The 24,513-nt window shown below is 37.6% G+C and overlaps 4 protein-coding genes across 4 annotated transcripts; 1 reads left to right on the plus strand and 3 right to left on the minus strand.

Moving 5' to 3' along the window:
• Window positions 1-5,092: 5,092 nt before the first annotated feature.
• On the plus strand, window positions 5,093-7,853 carry LOC101313953 (adenine nucleotide transporter BT1, chloroplastic/mitochondrial-like). The gene is made up of 3 exons (XM_004291418.1): window positions 5,093-5,981; window positions 6,853-7,014; window positions 7,096-7,853. Exons 1-3 carry the CDS (start codon window positions 5,412-5,414, stop codon window positions 7,564-7,566), a joined length of 1,203 nt encoding a protein of 400 aa, XP_004291466.1. The 5' UTR covers window positions 5,093-5,411; the 3' UTR covers window positions 7,567-7,853.
• Window positions 7,854-8,290: 437 nt separating this feature from the next.
• LOC101314245 (uncharacterized protein At2g34160-like) lies at window positions 8,291-10,166 on the minus strand. The gene is made up of 5 exons (XM_004291419.1): window positions 9,958-10,166; window positions 9,809-9,857; window positions 9,647-9,709; window positions 9,495-9,559; window positions 8,291-8,623 (listed from the first exon to the last, which is right to left on the minus strand). Exons 1-5 carry the CDS (start codon window positions 10,093-10,095, stop codon window positions 8,534-8,536), a joined length of 405 nt encoding a protein of 134 aa, XP_004291467.1. The 5' UTR covers window positions 10,096-10,166; the 3' UTR covers window positions 8,291-8,533.
• A 935-nt stretch (window positions 10,167-11,101) lies between these two features.
• On the minus strand, window positions 11,102-17,690 carry LOC101314532 (cellulose synthase A catalytic subunit 1 [UDP-forming]-like). Its single transcript, XM_004291420.1, has 14 exons — window positions 17,486-17,690; window positions 16,671-16,866; window positions 16,419-16,591; window positions 16,244-16,325; window positions 15,972-16,158; window positions 15,484-15,750; window positions 15,034-15,379; window positions 14,247-14,384; window positions 14,028-14,153; window positions 13,390-13,602; window positions 13,026-13,290; window positions 12,642-12,838; window positions 12,163-12,513; window positions 11,102-12,080 (listed from the first exon to the last, which is right to left on the minus strand). The coding sequence occupies exons 1-14, from the start codon at window positions 17,564-17,566 to the stop codon at window positions 11,493-11,495; spliced, it is 3,210 nt and encodes a 1,069-aa protein (XP_004291468.1). The 5' UTR covers window positions 17,567-17,690; the 3' UTR covers window positions 11,102-11,492.
• A 2,573-nt stretch (window positions 17,691-20,263) lies between these two features.
• On the minus strand, window positions 20,264-22,881 carry LOC101314818 (transcription factor HY5-like). The gene is made up of 4 exons (XM_004291421.1): window positions 22,616-22,881; window positions 21,993-22,173; window positions 21,735-21,891; window positions 20,264-20,801 (listed from the first exon to the last, which is right to left on the minus strand). Exons 1-4 carry the CDS (start codon window positions 22,713-22,715, stop codon window positions 20,739-20,741), a joined length of 501 nt encoding a protein of 166 aa, XP_004291469.1. The 5' UTR covers window positions 22,716-22,881; the 3' UTR covers window positions 20,264-20,738.
• Window positions 22,882-24,513: the final 1,632 nt, after the last annotated feature.

A 24,513-nucleotide genomic window follows, 5' to 3' on the forward strand; every position in this document is an offset into this window, starting at 1 on the left:
AAAACCTTATTTAGACTTGGGTGGACTTATGTGGGTAAAAATGTTAGGGTGGATCTATGTGGAAAAAAATGTCTCAAAATGGACTTATATGTAATTGGCCCTAAAAACAACTTCGGTTGCACAATCAAAGACGTACCTACACATAGGATACGGTGGTTACAGTCCATCCTAGATTTTGAGAAAGAGTGGTTATTGGGATCTCCAAAATTTACTCACTATACCTCTCATTCTCTCTACACCTCCCTTTTACTTTTCAATATAAGTATTTACTCACTAGACCTATTTCAAATTCCTAACATAACCTTAGTTATTTATTGACATATATTTCAATCAATTAATTACCTCTTATTCAATCAATAGACCTCTCATTCTTTTTCTTTTTTCCTTTTTGTTTGTCAACATCTATTATTTTTACCTTCATTTTTTGATTATTTTTTTCATGCAAGAAAATATTCTATCATGAACTACTCTATATATCTTTTTAATTGTTTTTCTCTTTTGTACGTGTTATTTTTTCTCCATTTTTTTCTTTTGAATAATTTGATCTCTATTTTGTACCTCATAATAAATTATTTCAATAAATATATATTTTCTATAATCGATAGTATTTTTTTTTTGCAAAAATATTTATGCATCTTGCAAATCTTGCAAGTATATGCATTCAACATGTATGATAATAAAAATTGTATCTCACATGATCGATATTGATTATTTTTTTAGTTCTTATAAACTATATATATGCTTTAATAAAAAGAAATTGGAAAAACAAAATATATAAGAAAAATAATAAAGAATGGAATAAATTATTATTGAATTGGAAAGTCTAAAGAGAATATATACAATATTTCTTTTTGTATAATTATTGTTCTTAATAGTCATTGTGTATAAAGATGTATATGTCATCTAATAATTTAAAATAGAGTGAGGTCTAGTGAGCAAATTTGAAGGTCCCAATAGCCGCACTATTTGAGAAAACATTGCTTTGTTGCATATTTATAATTAAAAAAAGTTAAATTATGAAAACCAACCCAACCCAAATTAATTCATATGATTTTTTTTTTATCTGATTACATATATATTGTTTATTTTATTAAAAGTAGTTGCTCCTTTAATATATTTTAGGTCAACTTTCTTCTCTTTATTTCTTTTTCTTTGTCATTGTATACGTCTCCATTCTCTTTTGTCGAAGCAGCTAAGCTAAATGTCAAGCTTTCTCTCTTTAATCTGCAGGTATGATTCTTAGTTATATCGGTCATCCTCTTAGAGGATCTTGTATGTGACATATGACCTAGTTCTCAAATCTCAATTGATTAATGCCTAGATCAAATTTAGCTCAATATCCCATCATCTCATCACACTATATTTCTATTGATATTCTAATTATAATCTCAATTGTTTGCTTACTAATTCTAAGTCAAGTGCCAAGCTTTCTTTCTTTAATCTGCAGGTATGATTTTTAGTTATATCGGTCATCCTTTTGGAGTCTTGTACGTGTCATATGACCTAGTTCTCAAATCTCAATTGATTGATGTCTTGATCAAATTTAGTCCCAATATCCCATCATCTCAAATCTCAATTGATTAATGTCTTGATAGTCTCAATATTCTATCATTCCATCGCACTATGGGCACGTTTACTAACTTGGAATGAAACTTATCATGAATCATGAATTGATATCAACAAGAATCAGTATCAACTAGAATCGGTATCGGAATATTTCATTCCATTCTACTGTTTACTTACCATAAGGAATCAAAACAGGAATGAAACTAAATTACGATTGATGTTGTTTACTTACCATATGGAATCGAAATTAAAACTAGTTTGATTACTAAAATACCCTTACAAAAAAGGGAGCTAGATGTTTGCAATTTTATTATTCTTCTTTTCAACCTTTCTACATTGCATGTGCAACAAGACACATTCTACGTGATATGATGCCTTCAACCAATGTGTATACTAGAAAATGGAAGAGAACATGCCCATTATGGACAGGGACAAAGATTAAATTTCTTTGAGGCATCAACATTGTGTTTTAGTTTTATTCAAAACCAGTGATTTTCAGTGTGTTTATTTACTTCCATTTGGCTTAAAAGAATGAGGTGTCTGTGCTTGTGGATTTCGTAATTCTTCCAAATTGTCCTGTTAGTATGGTTTCGTTTATTATGGTTTTCTGATAATCTTACTATGCATGGCGACCCCCAAAGACTGATTAACATTTTGATAAGGAGAGCTTCATCCTTTAATCAGACATTATAAAGATGGCTAGTTATGGAGGTAAATATGATAACTAAAACCAAGATAAATAAGGTGGAGCTAATGGCATCGTCTCTTATTATGATTTTACTGAAATATGCTACTCACAGAAGAATCATCGTGAACAAGAATTCATAAACCATACAACGAAAAACATATTACGAATAGAGAGAAGAAATTGACATTGCAGCACAGATATGAACACTTGAGATTGAAATAGAACCAAACGAAACAAAGAGGAGACGAGAAACAAAATCAAGTAAGCTTATCGATCACCATGGAAGAGAGAAACTGACCTTGGAGTGTGCCGTCTGCTCTGCTATTTTGTCGTTGTTGTTTTCTCATTTTTGTCGTCTTCTCTACTATATATATATATATATATATATATATTTAGGGTTGGGTATTTTGGAAATATTATAATTATGTGAGGAGATTTTTGGAAGCAAAAGTTGATTCCATTAGCTTGATTCTGATACCCAAGGGGGGAGATGGGTATTGGATTAGGGGGTCTAGAAGGAATTGATTCCTAATAAGCAAGTGGGACTCACACCCATTCTAATACCTTGACATGTTAGTAAACACCAGAATTTACCCATCCCGGAATCAGTTCCGCCACTTTTAATTCCATTCCAGGTTAGTAAACATGCCCTATATTTCTATTGATATTCTAATTCTAATCTCAATTGCTTGCTTATTTTATTGTAGATGACTAATGCTAATGATGTGTGTATATATATATAGATATATAGTTGTAATAGTACCAATGTTTGATTCATAGTTATTAGATTGTGTTTTTCCGTCCTGTTAGGTTTAAGGATTATACACTCGTTTACTGTATTGTTAGAATAGTGATTGTGTGCTTAGTTATTAGATTTTGCTTCTATTCAAGAGCGTAGGGTTCAATTTAAGTAGATATATTCTTTTATCTTTAACTTTGGTTATCGAATTTCTATAAAATGTTATAATATTGATTTCTTAATATCAGTTAACTATGTGATTATTTAATATGTTTTTAATCTAAAATGTGATATGTAAAATATAGAAAAAAAATTAAAAGAACTTTAAGAAAAAATTTCAACCCATCCCAACCTAAAATCCTAAGACACAATAAAAGGGTGATTTGAGATTCTGATAAGCGAAACCACAAGTATGTGAATAGATTCGTGAAGGATAAACCTACGTTATACGCATTACGTCTTCAACTATTTATACAAGCATGAGGAGAACAAGAGCATGAATAGTGAATATTGGCTAGTGGGACTGTGGGAGATACTTCTAGTAAATATGCTTAATTATAATTTCATGCAGTAAAAGCTTTGTATTTGAAACAATAGTTGGAACTATTTCCCCCTGCTTAAAGTAAGTTTGAATATCGCCAACATTTCATATCCATTGTAACGGAAAGTGATGCGCACACATGGTCACATAGCATACATAGACGAGAGTATATTTCTCGTAGCAAGTGTATATTGTTAGATAACTACCGTTCGTTATCGTTTTCATGTTCACTTTATGAGTAAGAGACTCGCCTTAAAAGATTTAAGTAAAAGTACGAGTTTAATTCTCACGAAATAAACACATGAAAATCAATTTCTTTAGAAGGAAAGTAAGTTAAATACAAATTGTATTCACTGGCTAGCTTTGGATTCCTCGGATATATATGCTATTCATTCATCAGATTCGTCGGCGGAATTCGGCATCATCAGTAGTAATTTCAGATTAGCAATATGGTTAGAGCATCTTTAGCAATGATAACCATTTTTAAGTTAAATGTTAGTCAAGCTAAAATGTCATTTTGGCTAGCAATGTGGCTACATCAATACTATCTATTTTAGCTAGCATTACATCAACATTATTTTTTAAATAGAAATTAAATAGTTTAAATATATTTATATATCACATAAAATATCTTACAAGGAATGTAATAAATTATAGCTAGCCTCATATGAGTTATCTCGCTAGCTATATTTAGCTAGCGAGATAGCTAAAAGTTATAATAGTTTAAATTTAGCTAGTCTGCTGGAGCTCCTAAAATATCTAAAAAAGCTAAACACGCTCTCTAAAATAGCTAAAAGCTAAAATAGAGAGAGTGTTAAAATTGCTCTTATGTGCTCGATTGAAGCAGACTTTAGCTAGTGAATTTCAAATATGCTAATGAAGTATACTAGAATTCGAATTTTCTATTTCCATGCCAGCACAAACCTAGCTAACATTCCAGTGATCAGAATCAGCATATGCGGCAACATATATTTAGTGAACTCTGTATTTTTATTCGAAGATGAAGCAATTTGTCAACAATCTAGCCACACCTGTAACTTGTTGGTGCACTTAACTTTCAAATCTTTCTCATTCATTTCTGCAAGATTTGAGGCATTGTTTAGCTCATGCATTGCAGAGACTCGTTGGTAAACTAATAATAAGGTTTAGAACAAAGATCTTTCATAAACTCATGGGTTATTGTACAAACCAACTGAAGTAAAGAAAGAAAAGGAAGCATTTTTATGGTAATGTTCATGATCCTCATTTCTCATATAAGGAATGAATCATATTGTAATTTCATCAATGAAGAGATTATATCTTGAAAACTATTGAGTACTGATTTTCTCCTAAAGTATAAACCCTTCCTTTAACAAAATCCTTAATCATAGGATGTTAGTTTTCATGGTCGAGTTTTATAACTAAGGGGTCAAAATCCATAATAAACCAAAACTTGAGCTCTACTCATACAAAACGACAAGGCGTATATATATGAATGGCGCAGGTCGTTTTATACAGGCGTCTCTAAACCTGGACACAAAAACCTACCTCCCCTCTCCTTCTTCCCCTTCACCCACCTAAAGAGACACCACACCATATTTAAAGCCTACTCTCACTCTCAGTCACAGACGCCCAACGAGTGTGTGTGCACATATCATTCACCCACCTCTCTTCTCTCTCTCTCTCACCTTCCCCCTTTCGTTTTCATCGCCTCCTTGTCTATTTTCAAACCCAAACCCTGAAATTTTCACCCACCCTTTTCTCAAAAACCAATATTCCCTGCAAAAATTCCAACCTTTAACCATGCCCATGTTTTAAAAATGCATTCTTTGTATGCCCATTTGATCAAAATCGAATCTTTGTGAATTGTTTCCTAATCGTTGTAATATTCCGATCAAATGGGCCGGAGAGATGTTCAGGTTTTCGACGACCGGAGCGACGGTTTCTTCTCCGTCTGCAACTTGGGGTTCCAATCGAGTCCCCAACCCGTGCAATATCCCCACGCCGGAGGGTTATTCGCGAGCGTTTCGCAAGTCGGAATGGGGTTCGGAGTTTCTCCGACGCCGGAGCCGCAGAACCCGCGCGGCGACGGCGGCGGCGGGATGAAGCTGCCGTACGCCGACCTGTATATGAAGTATGTGGAGGGGATTAAGAATTTTGGGGCCAAGGAGGAGGAGGAGGTGGTAGAAGGGGTAGGGGTGGTGAAGAAGAAGAAGGGTGGGCTGAAGCTGAAGATTAAGATTGCTAATCCTTCGTTGAGGAGGTTGATTAGTGGCGCGGTGGCCGGAGCGGTGTCGAGGACGGCGGTGGCGCCGTTGGAGACTATAAGGACGCATTTGATGGTTGGGAGTAGTGGGAATTCGAGTACTGAGGTGTTTAATGATATTATGAAGGTTGATGGGTGGACGGGGTTGTTTAGGGGGAATTTGGTCAATGTGATTCGGGTTGCGCCGAGCAAGGCTATAGAGGTATATTGGCTCTTTTGTGGACACTTTCAGCAGATATTTTCAGCCTTTTGTTGTGTTGATGATGATAGTATGGTTAAAGCTTTGCATTATTTGGTTGTAGTTGATCGTTAGTGACCACTTGTTTTTGTTGAGATATTGGTTCTGTTGGTTGTTGGCCTTGCTTAGATGCATTTTCTACAATTACACATCCAGGGTCAAAGGCGCTAGGTTATGATTCACTCGTTTTGTTTTGGTTACAAATTGATTCTACTTTTTCCTCATTTGGTTGTGCTGTCACAATTTTTATTTGAAACTCCTCGCACCAATAATCTGATATCCATGATCCAAAACTTTTCGACTGAAGTTAGCTGACGCCTTTGTTCTTTACAATATGCTCTTGCAGTGGGCCTGTCAAATGAACAGTGCAGGAAAGTTTAAAATGTGGGTTCATCTTAGTACATTTGCATGATTGTTGTCAGTCCCAAGTTTTGTGACTCACTTAACAATCGATAGGCAGAACACAGGGGTGATCATAGTGTGGATCAAAGAAACTGAGTTGGTTTCATGGTGCTCTTTGTTAGTCTTAGCAGGGGTACTGCTGCAGTTTTGTGATTTGACGTGCATGTCTGTTTTTTCCTGTTAGCTTTTTAACTATGTCATCTCTCATCATTGATGAAGCAAATTTATGTTTGAGGAGATATATTAAATGTGTGTATGTGTTTCTTTTTCTTTCTTTTTTTAAAGTATTTTGGGGTAATGTGTATTTGGATCATAGCCATATTATTGTTTGGTAACTTGTTGTATTCACTGAAATTTGGGAAGCAAATTATTGATAGGATTTTAAAGATATCAGTATTCTTTTTTGGCTAAGTTTTTGTTCTCTTTTCTGCAGCTGTTTGCTTATGACACAGTTAACAAGCACTTGTCTCCCAAAGATGGAGAACAGTCCAAACTTCCAATTCCGGCCTCATTAATTGCAGGTGCCTGTGCTGGAGTGAGCTCTACTCTTGTCACATATCCCCTTGAATTACTTAAGACTCGGCTAACCATTCAGGTACTGTAAAAAGCAGAAGTCCTGTTCCTGTCTTTGACTATGCACATAGTTATCACATGATGGTGTTTGTTAAATCTGCAGAGAGGCGTATATAACGGCCTTCTCGATGCATTTGTAAAAATTGTGCGAGAAGAGGGACCTGCAGAGCTTTATAGAGGTCTTGCCCCCAGTCTTATTGGAGTCATTCCATATGCTGCAACAAATTACTGTGCTTATGACACATTGCGGAAAGCCTATCGTAAGATTTTCAAGCAGGAGAAGATCGGGAACATTCAGACCCTTTTAATTGGATCAGCAGCTGGTGCTATTTCAAGTACTGCGACTTTCCCACTCGAAGTGGCTCGCAAACATATGCAGGTGGGGGCCGTGGGTGGCAGGCAGTATAATGATGTGTTTCACGCCCTTACAAGCATACTTGAACACGAAGGTATTGCCGGTTTATACAGAGGGCTTGGGCCTAGCTGCATGAAGTTGGTCCCTGCAGCTGGAATTTCTTTTATGTGCTATGAAGCAATGAAGAAGATACTGGTAGAGGATGATGAGGAAGCATAGGAAACTTACAATTAAGTTTTTAAGAGAGCAGGGAGGGAAGTGGGATAACTTTTTTTATGACACAGGGCATGTTGCCCTTTTTTTCATTGTTGGATATTTTTTCTTCTATTTTCGCATCTCAGCTCAGGGAGCCTTGGGTTTTTACTGAGGTTAGAATTTTGATGTTATTGAGGATTGATATAAATCCATCGAGTTTTTTGGCTCTTGAAAGAAATATTAGCAGTGCGGTTCGAGATACTGATGTGTTACTTTGGCTTGTTGCATAAAGTAATATGTTGTCGGGTACCTCAAGGCTCAAGCTTGTTGTAGGGTATCCCAGTTCTCACCCATTAATTGCATTGGAGATTTGCTACGCCATTGACTAGTCTATTCATTTCCCTATCTTCGATCACAAATGAAATTTTGTTTCGATCACTAATGAAATTGTCTTGGTCAGTTATTATTGATCAGATTTCGCTATTCCAGACTTTTCATTGAACTTTTGTCTTGTGAACACAGTAGTTGGTTTCTTTAACCCCAGAATTATTCCTTCAACTAGATTGCAAAAGGGTTTGGAAGCTTTCGATTTAGGTTTATATTAACTTGTGGTTACTCAACTGTGGGAGCTACTTGGCAGAATCTATCACTGCATAAGAAAACAGAGCTAAAATACTTTCAGTGCCCTGGCAGAAGGAAACAATCCAAACAACAAAATCACAAGCACTGAAAAGAACAAGGATGATCTACCAGCAAAGAAAACTCAAAGTCTTCATATTATAAGATTCTCAAACACTGAACTGATCCAACACTGAACTCTTCATATTCAAATTTAGCAGAGAGAACTGCATCTTACAACAATTCCTAAACGAGAAAGTTGATATTATAATAGCTAAACAAAAATCACTTGGAGAAGCCAATCTACGAACAGAAGTTAGACATCCACAGCTTAAAAGAAGTTATCAGTTACTGCAATCTGAAACAGCACATTTCAACTCTGGTCCTCATATTCATTGGCTTCCTCAGCTGCAGCAGCCAGTATCTCATCAAACTTGTCTGACTTTCCAAGCAGTATTTCAATCTAAACAACAAAGAAATGACATGATATAATCAGCTTGTTCAAGATAGAAAGGACAGTAATACACTACTTCATGAAAGAGACGTAATTCATTCTACTATAGTCATGAGAAGATCAACTAAAGAACATTCTACTATAGTCAATTTGATCATCATATGTTGTGTGAAGATCAACTGAAGAATGACCAAACCATTTACACCCAACCCTGGTTAAACTACTATTTTTTTTTTTTGAAACTAGGGTATCCGGATCTTTGACCCGACCAATCCCTAGGCTTCCCGCTTGACCCCACAACATTTGGGAAACAGGAAACTCTAGCAATTGCTAGGTGGGTACCATGGGAGAGGGTCGAACCCCACCCCAGCAGACCACTTGGGAGTAAACCAAGTGTCTGACCGCTAGACCAACAACTCTTTGGTTGGTTAAACTATATGTTCAACAAAACTAAGGTAATTGTTCCTTATTTAAAGTTGAAGGCATAACATATCATTGAGGACCTGGTATATAATTGCTTGAACACTGAACAGCAAAATATTAAGCAAGAGACCATAGAAAAGATGCCAGTCCATTAAGACATTCAGAAACAAGCAAACTTGGAACACTATGATGCCTAATTTCCTTGAGTGAAGACATTTCAACAAATATGAAGCATATCTATGGTATGTTCCTTGCAAGCAATACCAGCTAGATGTGCTCATATGTAGGTTCCATTCCATGTTTCACTAACTTTTAAGCTACATCAAATAATTATCGAATAGCCACAATTTGTTTAGCATACAATACCCTAGTCCTCATACTGCCGTCTTGTCACACCAAATTATCAATGTAGATGCACCAGCATATAGTTAAGCTAATACATAATTCGAAAATGTACCTTTGCTTTCTGAATTGGGCGCCCTCCTGCATCCTCCCTCATGTCAACAGTTTTGGTGATGATCTCTGCACAGAGGTTAAATCAACATCAACAACATGTCAGCCCCCAAAGTTATACGGAAATCCGAAAACACAACTACGACAGAGGCATACTCTTCTCGACAGCCAATCCATTGTTCTTGAGAATCTCAGCAATGGTGACAACTGTAGCAATAGCTGTCGATACAAAACCACAACACAATGTCAATGTAGCTCCCAATTCCATAAATAAATGATTCGATATCCAAAAATTGAAAGGGAAAAACAAGAGTGTACCCATTCCGAGACCGGAAAGCTCGACCTCATTGTTGAGCTGCATGTACTTCTGCGAAAGCGAAATTGCAAAACCATGAGTACAATACGGCATGTCGTTTTGAAGATCCATATCATAAGAAAAGCTAAGAGAGAGGTCTAGGGTTAGGTACCTTGGCGAGATTGACATAGAAGAAGAGGGGTTTCTTGGTGTTGGAGACTTGGATGCGATTCTGGAGGCGATGATTCTTCTTGTTCGCCGCCGACTCCGTGACGTGCATGTCGTTCACTGCCTCCGTCAGACCCTCCATTGCTTCTTCTACCTTCGATTTTCTCTTTCTCTTCTTCTGATTTGTTTCGCTGCTAAACCCTAAACTCTGTGTGATGTGAGAAACCGAGGAGGAGGCTCAAAGGGGGTTTTAAACCTCCTCCACCACTCCAGGTAACAATACGACGCCGTTCGGTCAAGCCTGTCACAAAATGACATATACACCCTTATTTTGTTAATAAAAATAAATAAATAATTACAAAAATAAACACCACGAATACATAGAGGACAAGTAGTCAGATAGAAGCATTTTGTGCAACAGGGTCAGGGAATTCAACCAACCAAGGATTAAAATATCGATAATCACGGTAATATCGGTGATTCAAAAAAAGAAAATCGTGATGGATATATCAAGAAAATATCGATTATTGATGGAAATTTTACTAAAATTTATATAAAATTTGCATATTTGATGAAAAATAGACTAAATATAAAATACCAGAAATATATAAAAATTAATATCGGTGCTTGTAAAAAACGAAAATTTCGAGAAAATATCAAGGATATTTTAGTCCTTGCAACCAACTGCCTACTCAAACTTGGTGTTCATAATATGTGAAAGATTCTGCCACGAAATTTGCCTTTCCTAATTGTGCTTGACAACAATGGAGGTAAATTGCCGCGCTAGAAATCGCAAAATAAGAATGTCGTGAACCAAAGTGGTTATCCTCTAAAGGAGGAATGGAATTGCAAGTAATTGAAATGACGTGCATACCCTTTTATTCCTACATTGCAATAAACACGAGTAGCATAGACTTGGCATTTTGATTGTTTATTAACAAAAAAAAAAAAAAAACAATATACAAAGATGTGAATAAAAACTGAAAAGATTGCAACTCTAGGAGAGTTGTACAGCTTTTCTATAGTAGCTTTGGATTTTGGCTTTAGCTTCTAGCATTCATCTGTATGATTGAATGAGAATTCATAGTTCAGTGATCCAGTCACTAAGATTTTGAAGTTGATGACTTGAAGATAGAAATAAGTGTAGACACACACAAAGAAACAAAGAATCTGTATTGAATTGTAGTTTCCAACATGAATAAGTTTACCCCATAAATAAATTTAGCATTGGCACAAAATAGTGTCCAATTCAGACCAACAGCTGCAATAATTGGCTTCTACATCCTCTTCATAACAAATACTGCACAACAATCACTAACATCAAAGTTCAATAAACATAAATACTTGTGAAAGGAGCAACAAAAAGGTATCGGAGGTGTTTCCTCTCATTTTTCGTATCCACCAGACTCCCTTTTGGGACTTCAACTGCAGAGACTGAACAGAAAAAGTTCTGTAGATGACTTTACTTCACATCTTGTTATATACACACAAAAGTGGAGAGAAATGGCGTTTCCACAGCAAGTATGCCTGTGAAGTGAACTAACAGTTGACGCCACATTGACCTTTTGCAGCAGCTTTTGTGGCGTCGGATGTGAATGGATCGATGCGCACCCATAGCAAGGAAAATATAGAAGCAAGGAGGATAGACCACACAATGACGATTGTAGGGGTACGATTTTGGCGACCCAACAGACCCTTCAAGAATGGGTAAAGATGGGCAACGACCCACATGGCGAAAAACAGTTTGCCAAAAAGTGGCCCCCAAGATTGGTACCCACTGTTTATGGCATATGAAACACCGGCCACAATACCTACCAAGTTCACGATGAGAACCGTGGTGGGAGGGATGAGAAGTGATGTCCATTTAAACACATAAAGCTCTGCAAAATCCCCATCCTCATCAGAGGCCTTTGACGTGACAGTGAAGTTGGTATCAATCCCGGCAAGAACTTTTAGGAGACCTTGGAAGACAGCGAAAAGATGAGCAGATGTTCCACCAATGACCCAGAACTGTTCATTTCTCCACCAGTCATCAATACCAACTCCACTCCACCTGAGCTCAAGAATACCAGTTGCAGCAATCGAAACGAAGAGAAGAATAAACCACATACTAGCGAAGTTGCTTATCTGCAAAAGAATTCAACAGATTTAGTGCACTAAAAAATCATGCATTAAATTCAATGCAAAGAAAAAAAAAACAAGTACTTACCTCAGGAATGATGAATTTATTTGTGAGAAGGCAAAACGCAGGAAGCATACAGTATGCAATCAGTGGTATGGAGGTAAGGGGATAAACAATGGTATTGATGTATGCAATTCTCTCCAAAAGCTTCATTCTTCCATTGTAGCCATACCATATGGGACAATGTCTGCTGAGCAAAATTTCAATAGATCCCAATGCCCACCGAAGCACCTGGTTCAAACGATCAGAAAGATTGATGGGAGCAGACCCCTTGAATGCTGGGCGGGGAGGCATGCAATAGACTGATATCCAACCACGAGCATGCATCTTAAACCCGGTTAAAATATCTTCAGTCACAGAACCATAGATCCATCCGATCTGGTGACAAAACAGAATTTCAATTATTGTGAATACAACTGCAGGTCCATTCAATATCTGTAGCTCAATGCTTTTATTTAAATTTAAGAAATAAGAGCTGGTTGGACCAAATTGCTATACTAACTGACCTCTTTTCCCCATTCGGTCTTGTCTTCATATCCACAGCTTATAACATGTATGGCTTCCTTCAAAAGAGTTGCAGGGTTTGTCGTAGGTGGAATGCCCCCTTGTTCCATGAAGGTGGCTGCAATAAAAACTGGAGATTGACCAAAACGCTTCTCTAAGCTCTTTTGAGACATAAGAAGGGACCTCTCATCATCATAACCTGCAGAGTACAAAGAATCTAGTTCACATTCCATGACATGATTGGGTAGATCACTGTTATGATTTATCTGTGATATAGTGCTACTCAAACTGATAATTTTTTTTTTCTTTTCAAATTTGTCAATTAAAATGGAATTTATTAATGAAGTCGGCAGTGGATCCAAAACTAGAACATAAGAGGAATCTACCTTCAACACCCTCCTCAATGTCTTCCATATTGAAAATGGGAATGGTAGATTCAGTTCTTTTTACAGCCCTCTTCTTGTCAATATACTTCTTATTGCTGGTCTTTCCCTTCTTTCTTGAACCACAGCAACTCTTGATGATGATGTTTGGTTCCAAATCTTCCTCAGTCAAAACGGGATCGTACCCATATAGAGCTTGCCTGTTGAAACAACAACCAGTTCCCACATAGACTGGACCCTGGATGCCATCCAACCCTTTCAAGTTGATCTGCAAATAAGAAGTAATAACAGTGTTATTTTCCTGGAAAGGTGCACTGAATGATATTTGTTATTTCTGAATGATGATTACAAAACAAGTAGAACCTACATCGAAGAAGACAATGTTACGATTGGCATATCGATCGTGCATATCAATCCCATCAAAACGTTGTGGGAACTGTACATAGCAGGTCTTCTTCCCATAAGCTGGGTCCATCATGAAACACATGGCTTCCTTGACGGCTTTACTGTTATTGAAGTAGTGATCACAATCGACATTCAAAAGATATGCACCATTTGTCAAGACAGCTGAAACCCGAATCTACAAGACACATTGTAAACCATGTCAGATAGTTGAGATGGTTTGGGTATTCAATTACTAATCAGAAAACCTTTTGTGTCTCAGATAATCTTATTTAAGATGGTATATTAATTATCAAACATGTACTCTTCAAACTATTGCTACACTGAATTGAAAGAATGTTAGCATCTTCTAACAATATGATACGTATCTTGGTGTACTTGGTAAAAGAATCACTGACGATCTAATCCTCCATAAATAGAAGCTAGTGGTGAGCATTTATGCAGTTATACAGATGCATATCAATAACACATGAGTCATTTAGGCAATTACCCATCTTTATCAGAAAAATATTTAATTAAAATATAGTTCCAACTCGGTCAACCTTTGATTATAGCATTCAGAAAAGAAAACTAAAATAAAAACAACATAAGAGAACAGCATACCAATGCATTCATTGCTCCAGCTTTTTTGTGATGCTGGAAGCCAGGTCTCTTCTCACGAGAAACATACACAAGTCGAGGCAGCTCGTTGCCATCTGTATCAAGGCCCCCACTGTGGCCTAAGAAGACCTGCAGTATCACATGATAGAGAATTATAATTACCGTAAGAGAAAAAATGAGGAGGCAGAAACTCAATACACTGGATAAAGAATGTGAGGGTACCTGGATCATTCCAGGATGATCCCTAGAATTGTTCCCAGGCCATGGAGTCCCATCCTGCATTGTCCAACCTTCTTCAGGCATCTTCTGTGCCTTCGCAACCAAGGCATTGATCCTTACCTTGAATTCTTCATACTCTCTCTGTTGGTCAAAAATATACACATTATTCTCCATTTGAAGTGTAAACACATAAAGTTGCTACAACCTACTATCTAGACTTCCTCTGAGCTCTTCCAGAAAATAACGAAAACTTATCATTTATAGACCACCTAAAGATAAAAGCTAAAATACTATTACTTTAATATTACTGCAGTCAAATTTACCGAGTTTTAACTATTTTTTTTTTTTCCTTTTGGGTGATGGTTTGAAAATTCAATATTCTAACAACAATGAAATTGGTAATTTTTTAACCAATCAAGCATTGAAGAAAAATTGTTTTGAGATGAGAATATTAGGCACCGATAAGAATAAAGCTGGAAACCAGATCTTGTATCATATAGCTTAGAGAGCAATGGACCACAGGAAATAATGAATTCTTTATTTTCTGTTTTGGGTTTGATATGGAAAGGAATCAGAGAGATGATGTCTTAGTATGCATATACTGCTCTAGGGTCACGTACTAAATGATGATATCTTGGTACACAAGCAAAGGATATCAGAAAGACTAATCAAGAAATATGTATAAAGCAGGCTGTCAGGCATGACTATTTCTCATATGTCCAGTGTTAGAAGTAGACATATGTGAAATAGTCATGCCTGACTTTAAGAGGAATACATGCACATTACTCACCTTCATTGCTCTGCGCTCTTTAACAAAAGAAGGTTGTATCTTGTCTTTTAAGTAATCAATCTTTTGAGCAAAATAAAACTCAGGAGCTCTAGGCTCAATGTTGTGTTTCTTGCAGAACGGCACCCACTTTCTTGCAAACTCCGCAGTTTCAGAAAGGGATTCAAATGTCAGCATTGCAGATCCATCATCTGATACATAGCAAGAGATTTTGTCCACAGGGTAATCCACAGAAAGTATGGACAAAACTGTGTTGGCTGTAACCAGAGGAGGTTCTTTCATGGGATCCACTGTACTCACGAACACATCTACTGGAGCTAACTGAGATGGTTCCCCATCACGGTCATACCTGCAGTTTAAAAGAGTATGAGTATTCAGGTAATTCAAAATGATAAGAATCCAAAGGAACACATCAAACTGTAGATTGCCAAAGAAGATAAGAAGTTGACCAACCTCAGTGCGAGCCTGTCTAGATAGGTCTCACGATTTATGGGAAACCATTTTGGAAACTGATCCAGAAGCCATGAAAAAGCAAACCAAATCTCACAGATGACTGATATTAGCCATAATGGATATGCATCTTTCACTGGGTGAGTTGCACGGTATTGCAAAAAGAAGCACAAAATGATAAGCCGAAGTATGATCACAACACGATACGGTGTCAGATGAGAGGAAGAGATGGGAACAATACGACTCAGAGGTTGTCGAGCATCATCAGCCCTGAAGTGAAAATAAGAGAAAACAAATTGTCATCTGCAACATGGAAAGGCACTTTTCATTTCTCTTGTTTATCATGTGAAGACAATGCATCTTCCAACACTGCATTAATGTACATTAATTTTGAAAGATAAGCTAATATTATAACAGAGATAACAACAGACGTTCAATTCAGCAATTACAATCAGATCAGCAAGTTAAATGAAGCGTTTTAGGATGCTCACATTTGGAGTTCTTCTCCGTTTGAACCAGTGCCTTCCGTATCCCCCTTTCCTTCAGTATATCTACTGGTAATCTGCATTATATTTTTGTCCTGTTTGAGTTTCCACCCTTCAACCCTTTCTTTCCAGTCAACATTTCCTAGCCCATAAGAATTTAAGTCCTTCGAAGGATCCACTATTCTCACGGGAACTGTAACAATAGATAACATGATTAGACGACAATTCAAATAAGCCATTTTCCGAAGACTTTTTGAATGAATATGATCAAGTTATACCTGGCTGCCGTGGATCCAAAGGCCCTGATGTTGTTCGCACAGACTGGTTGTCAGGAGTAGCACAGGGAATCTCACCAGAAACCTGTACAGACTATAAGCATGTTAGTTTATAGAACATAATTTATTTTTTGGACATATAACTGGTATGGACAAGCTCGTTTTCTTAGTTGCCTACCGACTGTCCATTTGTGAGAAGGGGGATTGGTTGTCCAGATTCATGTCTAGAGGAAGATGAGAGGTCAGGATCATCTCCCTGCCACTGGCGTCTAGTTCCTTGTGCGTAATTGAACTCATTCTCAAGATCATCAATGTCGTCCTCATCCTCATCTCCGTCCACACGAGGACTCCCTGAAGTTATCAGATTAGTCAACTTCATTGCAATCCTTCAAAAATAAACTCAATAAAAACACTGAAAAGAGAAACCAACCTTTGTGCCTCTTATATCTAGTCTTGCATTGTGGACAAGCCTGGTTCCCATCTTTCCGCTCATACTCATAACAAGGCCGACACACAGGGAAGGCACACTCATTACAGGCAACAAAGACATCACCAGTAGCTGTAAGTCCAACAGTGTCACCGCAAATCTGACATATCTGGCCATTCAGATTCTTCAAGGGCTTTGACTGCATTAAATAATGACAATGTTAAGAAAAAGGAAAACTTAAAGTAAGATTAGCTCAAGTGTTATGTGTATAGGAGTCAAATACGAAAGCTCAAGTTATGTGAGATTTGAACTGAAATCAGCTGAGATGAGTAACTATCAAGATCTTAGAGTGACCTGGCAAAACAATCATTTTCGGTCGTCCAGAAATGTCACCAATCGAAGTTACCAGCATCAAACATTGACTTTCAATAGACACATTTCCATCACATATGTGAAATCATACGAGCAATCGAATAATTGTTAGAAAAAAATATAACAAAGCTCAAGCAGACTTTGCTAAATCCAGACTCAAATCTCAATTTCAAATGTGTTGCATCTAAGCTTTCCTCACACAGATTTTTCCTAGTGATCAAATCCAAATCCGTTTTCATGATCAAAGTCAAAGCAAGCAGTGAAATCAAAGTCAAATTACTGATCGGAAATGCAAACCAAATCATCAACAAAAACTAAAATCACTGAAAAAAAGGAAAAAAAAAAAAACTACACACTGCCGACACTCAGATCGTCCACACAGAACGCAGAGATTCAACTAAACAAACAATTGAACACAATAAATCAAAAATGGAAGAGTTACTTACAGAGCTATCGGAATCGTGACGAATCCGAACGAGCTCGTTGCGCTTGTACGAGCCGGCGACCATTCCGGCATTGGCCTCCATGAGTGGTGGCTCAGTTGTCTATGATTCTGAATATCGGAGAAGAGAGAAGAGGAGAGATCTGAGAGTGTCGGTGTGAGAGAGATTGTTCTTGGCTCTCTCTCCACTCATGCACAGCTTTGGCTTTGCTTGTCCTTTTATCACACTCTCCTCTATATTTTTCTTTTTCTTCTATTATTTCCTTTTTTAACCGGCTCACCCGGTTGCCCGCCTGTCCAGCTCGTTTTTCACTTGCAGACAGTGATGCCTTGCTAGGCTTGACGGCTTGTACGCGTATATACAATGTCGCTTTCTTTTCTTTTCTTTTTTTCTTTTTTTTTACAACTCGAGTAAAAGAAGTAACCACAACTCTAGCTACATGGTCCAATATCTATATATAACCTCGCACGACATGAGAATGAGGGTCTTCAAATTCAAGAGTTTGAGTGATGTTATTTTTTGCAAGACAATCAACGTCAACATTATATCATTTATAAATGTGCTATCAAGATCGAGCGTAAAATCATTTGTAACAAGAGACAAAAGAGTCGAGGTATCACTATAAATCCAGTTGTTGATTCCGCAGTTAAGAATTTATATCCGACCTTAAAACATGTCCTATGGTCCCACATGCAAAGCTTCCCCAATACCCAAATTAGCTTAGAAACCTTCAAATACCCTCGTTTCGTCTTCACTTGATGAATCTTTCTTTCTCGTTAGCCACATTTTCATTTTTTGTAAATTGTAATAAAAACTTTATGTATTGCAAGAAACACTAAATGTATGACAACACAAATATATGGCTACCTATTGTAAGTGGTTGAGTTAGTAAAAACATCTAGCTAGCCATCCATCTATGAAATTATTACGGGATTGAAACACAACGAACCTGATCAAATTAAATCTCAACATATTCTTAGTTGTATGTAGTATTATGATAAGAGACATTTTAGTCTCTATAACCAAAACCTCATCACATTATCAACTTCAACACAAGTAAATAAAAAATGCATTATCATAAAATGTTGTATTCCAGTTTCTTGAAACAACTATTTGTATGATGTTCTTTACATTTTATTATTCATAGAGTGACACCAACTATTTTCTTTAAATGTGTATTTATATAGAAAATGATTGAATATATGAAGTCCCTAACTTTTCCCTCCTAATATATATTCTTTTTGTTTCTTCCCCCTATCACACACACTCCATAATCTTTTAATAATCTCAGCTCGCCATTAGTTCATTACTGATCTCATCTAATAACAATAATACAAATGCAGAACTTGCACATAATTGAGGGGTTGATATATTGACTTGGAACCATGCCCTCCAATGAGATTGAAACACGTGTATGTTTACCGGTTGAAGGTATATATCAAGAAGCAACAATTTGTTATAAAATAGTATTAAGCATTTTGATTTCGCTGTTTGCCGTGTACCTACTGCGTCGGTATGAACAAGCCATATTGTCCTCTGTCGGTGCTCTCCATTTTCATCTCATTCAACGTTACCATTTTTCCTTTTCTTCTTTTTCAGAAGAGAAAAAGAAAAAATACCCCAAACAACTACGAAGATGAAAATGACTCCGTAAAAACATAGTAGTGATACACTTCTGTCTCTGATCTAGCGGATAGAGTTACATAATAGCTCGCGCAGTCCTGTGACAATAACGCTTCTGACGCCTGAGGCCCGTCATAACGGGTTAAACATTCTTCTTTTAGAACACTGCATACATCATAAGCCACTAAACTCTAATTAACACTAATTCCATATTGTCTGCAATATGCTGACCCATCTGATCACGGGCAATGAAACCTTCTGCTCATGTTCGAATTCATCCCACATCAAAGAACAGTCCCCCCTTGTTCGTTACAAACCAGCAACTTATTTTAGTAACCAACCCCGTTTGAAAGAAGGGGGCCAAGGGGCAATGAATATTGGCTCTAATGAGGAATAACGAATCATGGATTTAATGTATCCGTTTAGAATTGAAATTTGTTTAATACTTCTGGTTTGAAGTCAACATCTGTTTTGTTTTTGTTTTTGTTTTTATTATTATTATTTTTTTATAAAAGGTGGAATGCATTCAAAAAAACAGAGTTGAGGGCCAATTAGCCACTCAACATGCTTACATCAGAATGAAGAACATCCCTAATATGAGTGGGAGGTTCGGTAAGCCATACAAAGTGGTCTTCAGAGCCGAACGTTGTTGTTGCCAGTCAACATCTGTTTAATTCGTATGGTTTTATTTTAATCTGAATAGTCTTTAAAGTCACAATTTTTCATCCAAATAGTCATTATGGTTTTATTTTAATCTGAATAGTCCTTAAAGTCATGATTTTTCATCCAAATAGTCATTTCGATTCATTTTCTTCAGTTAAAATGCCATAAGGACTATTTAGATAAAAAATCATGACTTTAAGGACTATTCAGATTAAAATAAAACAATAAGAACTATTTGAATGAAAAATTGTGATTTTAAAGACTATTTAGATTAAAATAAAACCATAAAAATTAAACAGATGTCAACTTCAAATATACAATATTTTACCCATCCGTTTAATCATAGGTTCCGTTTCTTTCTTGATGCATATATCTTCTTCTTTTGGACAAGTTTCGAACCGTGTTTCAGGGCTAGGCATAATTGGAAAGCTATACTGGGGTACTGGACATCATAACTGGGAGTTGTTTTTTCGATACCATAGAAACCACATTGTTAAAGAGGATATATTTAATTTTACTTTATTTCCATTTAGTGATTCACTCACAATCTCCTTCCATTAAGCAACTACAAGATTTTTTCAAAGAACAATCAGTGGGCAAACTCTAACTACATTTGCAAAACCAACACTACTAATTTTCTCACCCTAGCTAGCTGCTATGTTCACACCACCATGGGCGCCGCCTTCAGTCGTTCACGGGATGTGCCTCAAGCTTTAAGTCATACATGCACATTTCTGTCACCGAAATTGGCACAAAATCTGTGCATACAGAGAAGAACAAGAAAGTGGCAAGCAAATGAAGCAATACTAGCAAAGATAACTTTAAGGAGATGCTAATCTAAAGTTAAGCATGCCAAAGGTCCGATATGTTTCAGCTTAGAATATTAAAGTTGTATTGCCTCCCATATGTTCATCTCGGTAGCTGTAGCCTTACATTCTCTCAGTCCATCCACTCATCACACCCTATCCTACTAAGATCCCTCAGCATTTGCACCGCCGCCTCCTCGCCGGCTTGCTGTTGTGTTCTTCAATATCTGTAGCAAACATAAATAACTGTCATAAGCTATTAAATAAAACTGGCTACTGTTACATTACAGATGCAGCATAATACAAGAAATCAAGGCTTTGAGCATAAACTTAAACCGACCTAGAGACCAGTTTATGAAATGTTTTCCAACTCTGTCAAGTCTCCAGTACAAAAGCTTGAGAAGTTCCAGCACTACCCTAATCATTATGCATTCGCTATTCGCTAATTAAGATGATGATAAGGTTCATAGCTTGCGGGCCATTTTATGCTCAGAGATGAATGAATTAGCTATGCTGACAATATGGATGTGGCAAGCAATAATAGACAACTATACGAGACAGTCACCAATCCTAACAGGTACAAGTTTGCTCAAGTCCATTGGTACATCACTACTACCATTTCACCATGGCGGTATCATGTGTTAGACACTAAAACTACATACGTGACACATGTTAAGAAGGATCATAAACTGAACCATAATGAATCTTTCATAATGAACAGAATACATATGCTAACTTTGATTAACCAACTTAATCATGAATAAAAGTGAACTTGGCAGCATCCAGCATCACCTCTATCCCTTATTTCATACATCACCTTTCCATGTTAAAGAGAAAACTATGATGTAATGGATCAGGTGGAGTAGGCCCCCAATCACATACATGTCCTTAAAGCTTTCCACTTTCAACAAGTGTCTGACTCAAGGCCCCAACAATCATCCCATATGTTCAGATCACATCAACAATGTTTTCCCGGAACACCCCTAAATGCAAACCTTTCTTCTATATTGATTAAACTTTACTTCTCTGTGTCATCAGCATCACTAACATTACGAAATGCCAAAAATTTGAAAGCACTTTTCCAACAAGAATGATACCATAATGATAGACAATAATGATGAATATGAAGTAGGGTAATTAAGGAGAATGATGTAGCATACATGTCTAAGCATCTGATTCTCATTCTGCAAAGTAGAGAGCCTCTCATCAAGCTCAGAATTCTTCTGCTCCAAGTCTTTCACTCTAACTTCCAAGTCACTCAAGTACGCCTTCTTCCTCTCCCTTGCTTGCTGAGCTGAAACTCTGTTCCTCAACAACCTGTTCAGTTTAGCAACCCAAAAATACCAAAATGCCAATGAGCTCACTCAACAAGGGCACAACAGTAAAACCAACTAGGAAAGCGGTGCAGCTGAGCTCACCTCTTCAACCTCTTGCTTTCCTTGTCAGCTGGGCTTCTTCCCCTCTTTCTCTGGCTCTCACCTGCCACTTGGACCCGATCTGGACCGGCTAACGAACCGGCCTCCCTGCCTGATACCGATGCTCCGGCCGATTCGCCGCCAATCTCCGGCACTCTCCTGATCTCCTCATCACTTTCCAGGCCTAAAGTTCAAGCAAAAACAACACCATCTTTTTCAGGACCTCATATTAAAATACTTAGTTCTTCCATATCTTTTGCTTCAAAAGAATCAATCTTTCCCGGGAAAGAAACAAAACCCAGTTGAGCAAATTCCGCATTCTGACAAACCCAGATGGGAAATTGTAAAATTCTTCAGATTCATAATGGAACAGACTCATAATAACAAGCTAAGCTACACATAGTAAAAAAGAGCCATCTTTCATATCTGAAACAAATGCAACAGGCCAACAGCCTAATAAGGATGAGCTTTGCCGCCAGAAAAGAACAAACGGGTTAAGAAAATCATTCATTACAAAACCCAGATGGGAGACTCTTTTAGATTCATAAGTTAAGCATTTAAGCATGTTCAAGCTTTCCTAATTAGGAAAAAAGACTAAATAATGAGTGATAATCTAACAATTCTACCTTCTTTAACTTCGAGCTGGAATGCAGAGCTGGAAGACCTCTCACTGCTGGAAGGCAGAGAGCTCGCAGCAAGAGAGCTCGTGGCTTGGTCTTGCAACATTTGATCCAAACACAGATAAATTTAGGCAGAGAGAAAATGAGAAAAGGTTGGATCTTTGTTTGGTTTTCAAGTGAGAGAAAATGAAAAGAGCGGGACTTTAATGTTTCATTAGAGTAAACAAGAGAGGAGGGCTCTGCAAGCGGCATCGTGGAGACTTGTGAGCCATAAGGAGGAGGCTGAATCAAAGGTTTGCAGGGGAGGATCGTGGAGGTATGGGGGTCGTCGGATGGGGTTTAGATCTAAGGGATGGTATGGGAAGTTGGGTAGGAAATGCAATGAATTGGGACCACGTTATGTGCTGTATGGAGGGGAGGTGCATGTGTTTCTAGATTTTGGTAAAGCTTAAACTATAGAGTTGAGTAAATTGTATGTCTCTCCTCTCCCTTTGAGAGCTTGAGGTCATGGGTACGTGCACTGCACGCATATGAATAGTTAGAGAGCTTACAGTAGTGATTTTTAGTGTTGAAATGATTTTGATTATAAATTTATAATCGAGTTGGAATTGAGTTACAATAAATTGTAACCGTAACTTCAACAGTTTTTTTTTTTCTCGTGAGTTACTTTAAATTGTAACGGTAACTTCAACAGCTCCTTTATGTTTCCCATATTCTTCATTCTTCAATCTAGAAAATTTTTAGTTGTTTTGCTCTAATAGGTTTTCTAAAACTTTCTCTAAAGTAGAGACAATGACGAGAGAGAAACCAAATTTCTGTATTTGCAGCAAACTTTAAAATTGTTGAGAAAGATTTAAGGGAGATTGATGTAAGCGGCAAAATAATGCATTGACATAATGATGTTTACTTTCTTTATAATAGAATCTTGAACATACAATTTTTTTAACTAACCCATTAACCGACATAAATCTTCAAAGAATGGTGTTTAAGTAGGGGTGGGCATAAAACCCGAAATGAAAAAAAAGACCGGACCGGACCAGCCGGGCTTTTTTACGGGCCCTCATTTATTTGCTGCCATTTTAGGCAGGGCCCAACTATACTTGGGCCGGTCCCGAGCCCTAATTTTGTGAAAGTTTTTAAGCCTGAAAGCCCGACCTACGTATATGTCACTCAACAATTGGATAATTTTAGCAGTCTTATACTAGTAAGATAGGCTCAACCACACATGATTAGTCCATTTAGTGTAAAGTCAAACCCTAAAAGTCATAAACTTCATAGTTTACACCAAACAGAGATGCTGAGAGACGAAACACGCTGCTCTTCTCAACGCCTCCGCCCTTCGCCCTCCGCACTTCGCCCTCCGCGCCTCCAAGCCTCCGTGCCTCCATGCCTCTCGACGACACCTGCCGCCTGCGCGCCTCTTGAGTCTCAGCGATGCCAGCGCACATATTCCGTGCAACGAGCAGAGTTCTGAGTTCTCTCACAAATTGGGGAAGCCGCCGTGGCAGCAGAAAAGGCGGAAGACGCGGCGATTCCGGCGGCAGCTCAGCGTGGCAGAAGAGGGCTCCATCGCCGTCACCTTCAACGAGAAAGGTCTCAGGTACCTTCAAACTAAGCCTTGAAATTTGCTTGCTTTGTGATTATGGTGAATTGGGTTTTGAATTGGATATGAAAGATTGGTGCTTTGATGAACTTTGTTGATTTTGTGATTGTGGTTTTCAAATTCCAATCGATTCATTCTGATTGTGGGTTTCCCTCTTGAGAATCAGACGCTCAGGTACCTCTCTTCTCTTCCTCTCGACGACGGCAAAATAGGCCCGAAACCCGGCCAAACCGGTCTGGGCTTTTGCCGAGCCGGGCTTTCCCCGGGCTCCAAATTTTTTAATGCAAAGACCGACCCGGTT

Source organism: Fragaria vesca, linkage group LG2, assembly GCF_000184155.1.
Source record: "Fragaria vesca subsp. vesca linkage group LG2, FraVesHawaii_1.0, whole genome shotgun sequence".
NCBI classification, from domain to species: Eukaryota; Viridiplantae; Streptophyta; class Magnoliopsida; order Rosales; family Rosaceae; genus Fragaria; species Fragaria vesca.

Bases quoted from the DNA above. Each gene is read 5' to 3' on its own strand.
- LOC101313953 (XM_004291418.1), top strand. From the start codon at position 5,412: ATGGGCCGGAGAGATGTTCAGGTTTTCGACGACCGGAGCGACGGTTTC. The intron at 5,982-6,852 runs GTATATTGGCTC...TCTTTTCTGCAG, and splicing joins CGCCGAGCAAGGCTATAGAG to CTGTTTGCTTATGACACAGT. The intron at 7,015-7,095 runs GTACTGTAAAAA...TTAAATCTGCAG, and splicing joins AGACTCGGCTAACCATTCAG to AGAGGCGTATATAACGGCCT.
- LOC101314532 (XM_004291420.1), bottom strand. From the start codon at position 17,566: ATGGAGGCCAATGCCGGAATGGTCGCCGGCTCGTACAAGCGCAACGAG. The intron at 13,291-13,389 runs GTAGGTTCTACT...TCTTATTTGCAG, and splicing joins GTAACATTGTCTTCTTCGAT to ATCAACTTGAAAGGGTTGGA. The intron at 12,839-13,025 runs GTAGATTCCTCT...TGTACTCTGCAG, and splicing joins CATTGAGGAGGGTGTTGAAG to GTTATGATGATGAGAGGTCC.
- LOC101314245 (XM_004291419.1), bottom strand. From the start codon at position 10,095: ATGGAGGGTCTGACGGAGGCAGTGAACGACATGCACGTCACGGAGTCG. The intron at 9,710-9,808 runs GTACACTCTTGT...TTGTATCGACAG, and splicing joins GCTTTCCGGTCTCGGAATGG to CTATTGCTACAGTTGTCACC. The intron at 8,624-9,494 runs GTACATTTTCGA...TTTGTTGTTTAG, and splicing joins GCCCAATTCAGAAAGCAAAG to ATTGAAATACTGCTTGGAAA.
- LOC101314818 (XM_004291421.1), bottom strand. From the start codon at position 22,715: ATGTTGCAAGACCAAGCCACGAGCTCTCTTGCTGCGAGCTCTCTGCCT. The intron at 21,892-21,992 runs GTGAGCTCAGCT...TAAACTGAACAG, and splicing joins GAAAGCAAGAGGTTGAAGAG to GTTGTTGAGGAACAGAGTTT. The intron at 20,802-21,734 runs GTATGCTACATC...TGTTTGCTACAG, and splicing joins AGAATCAGATGCTTAGACAT to ATATTGAAGAACACAACAGC.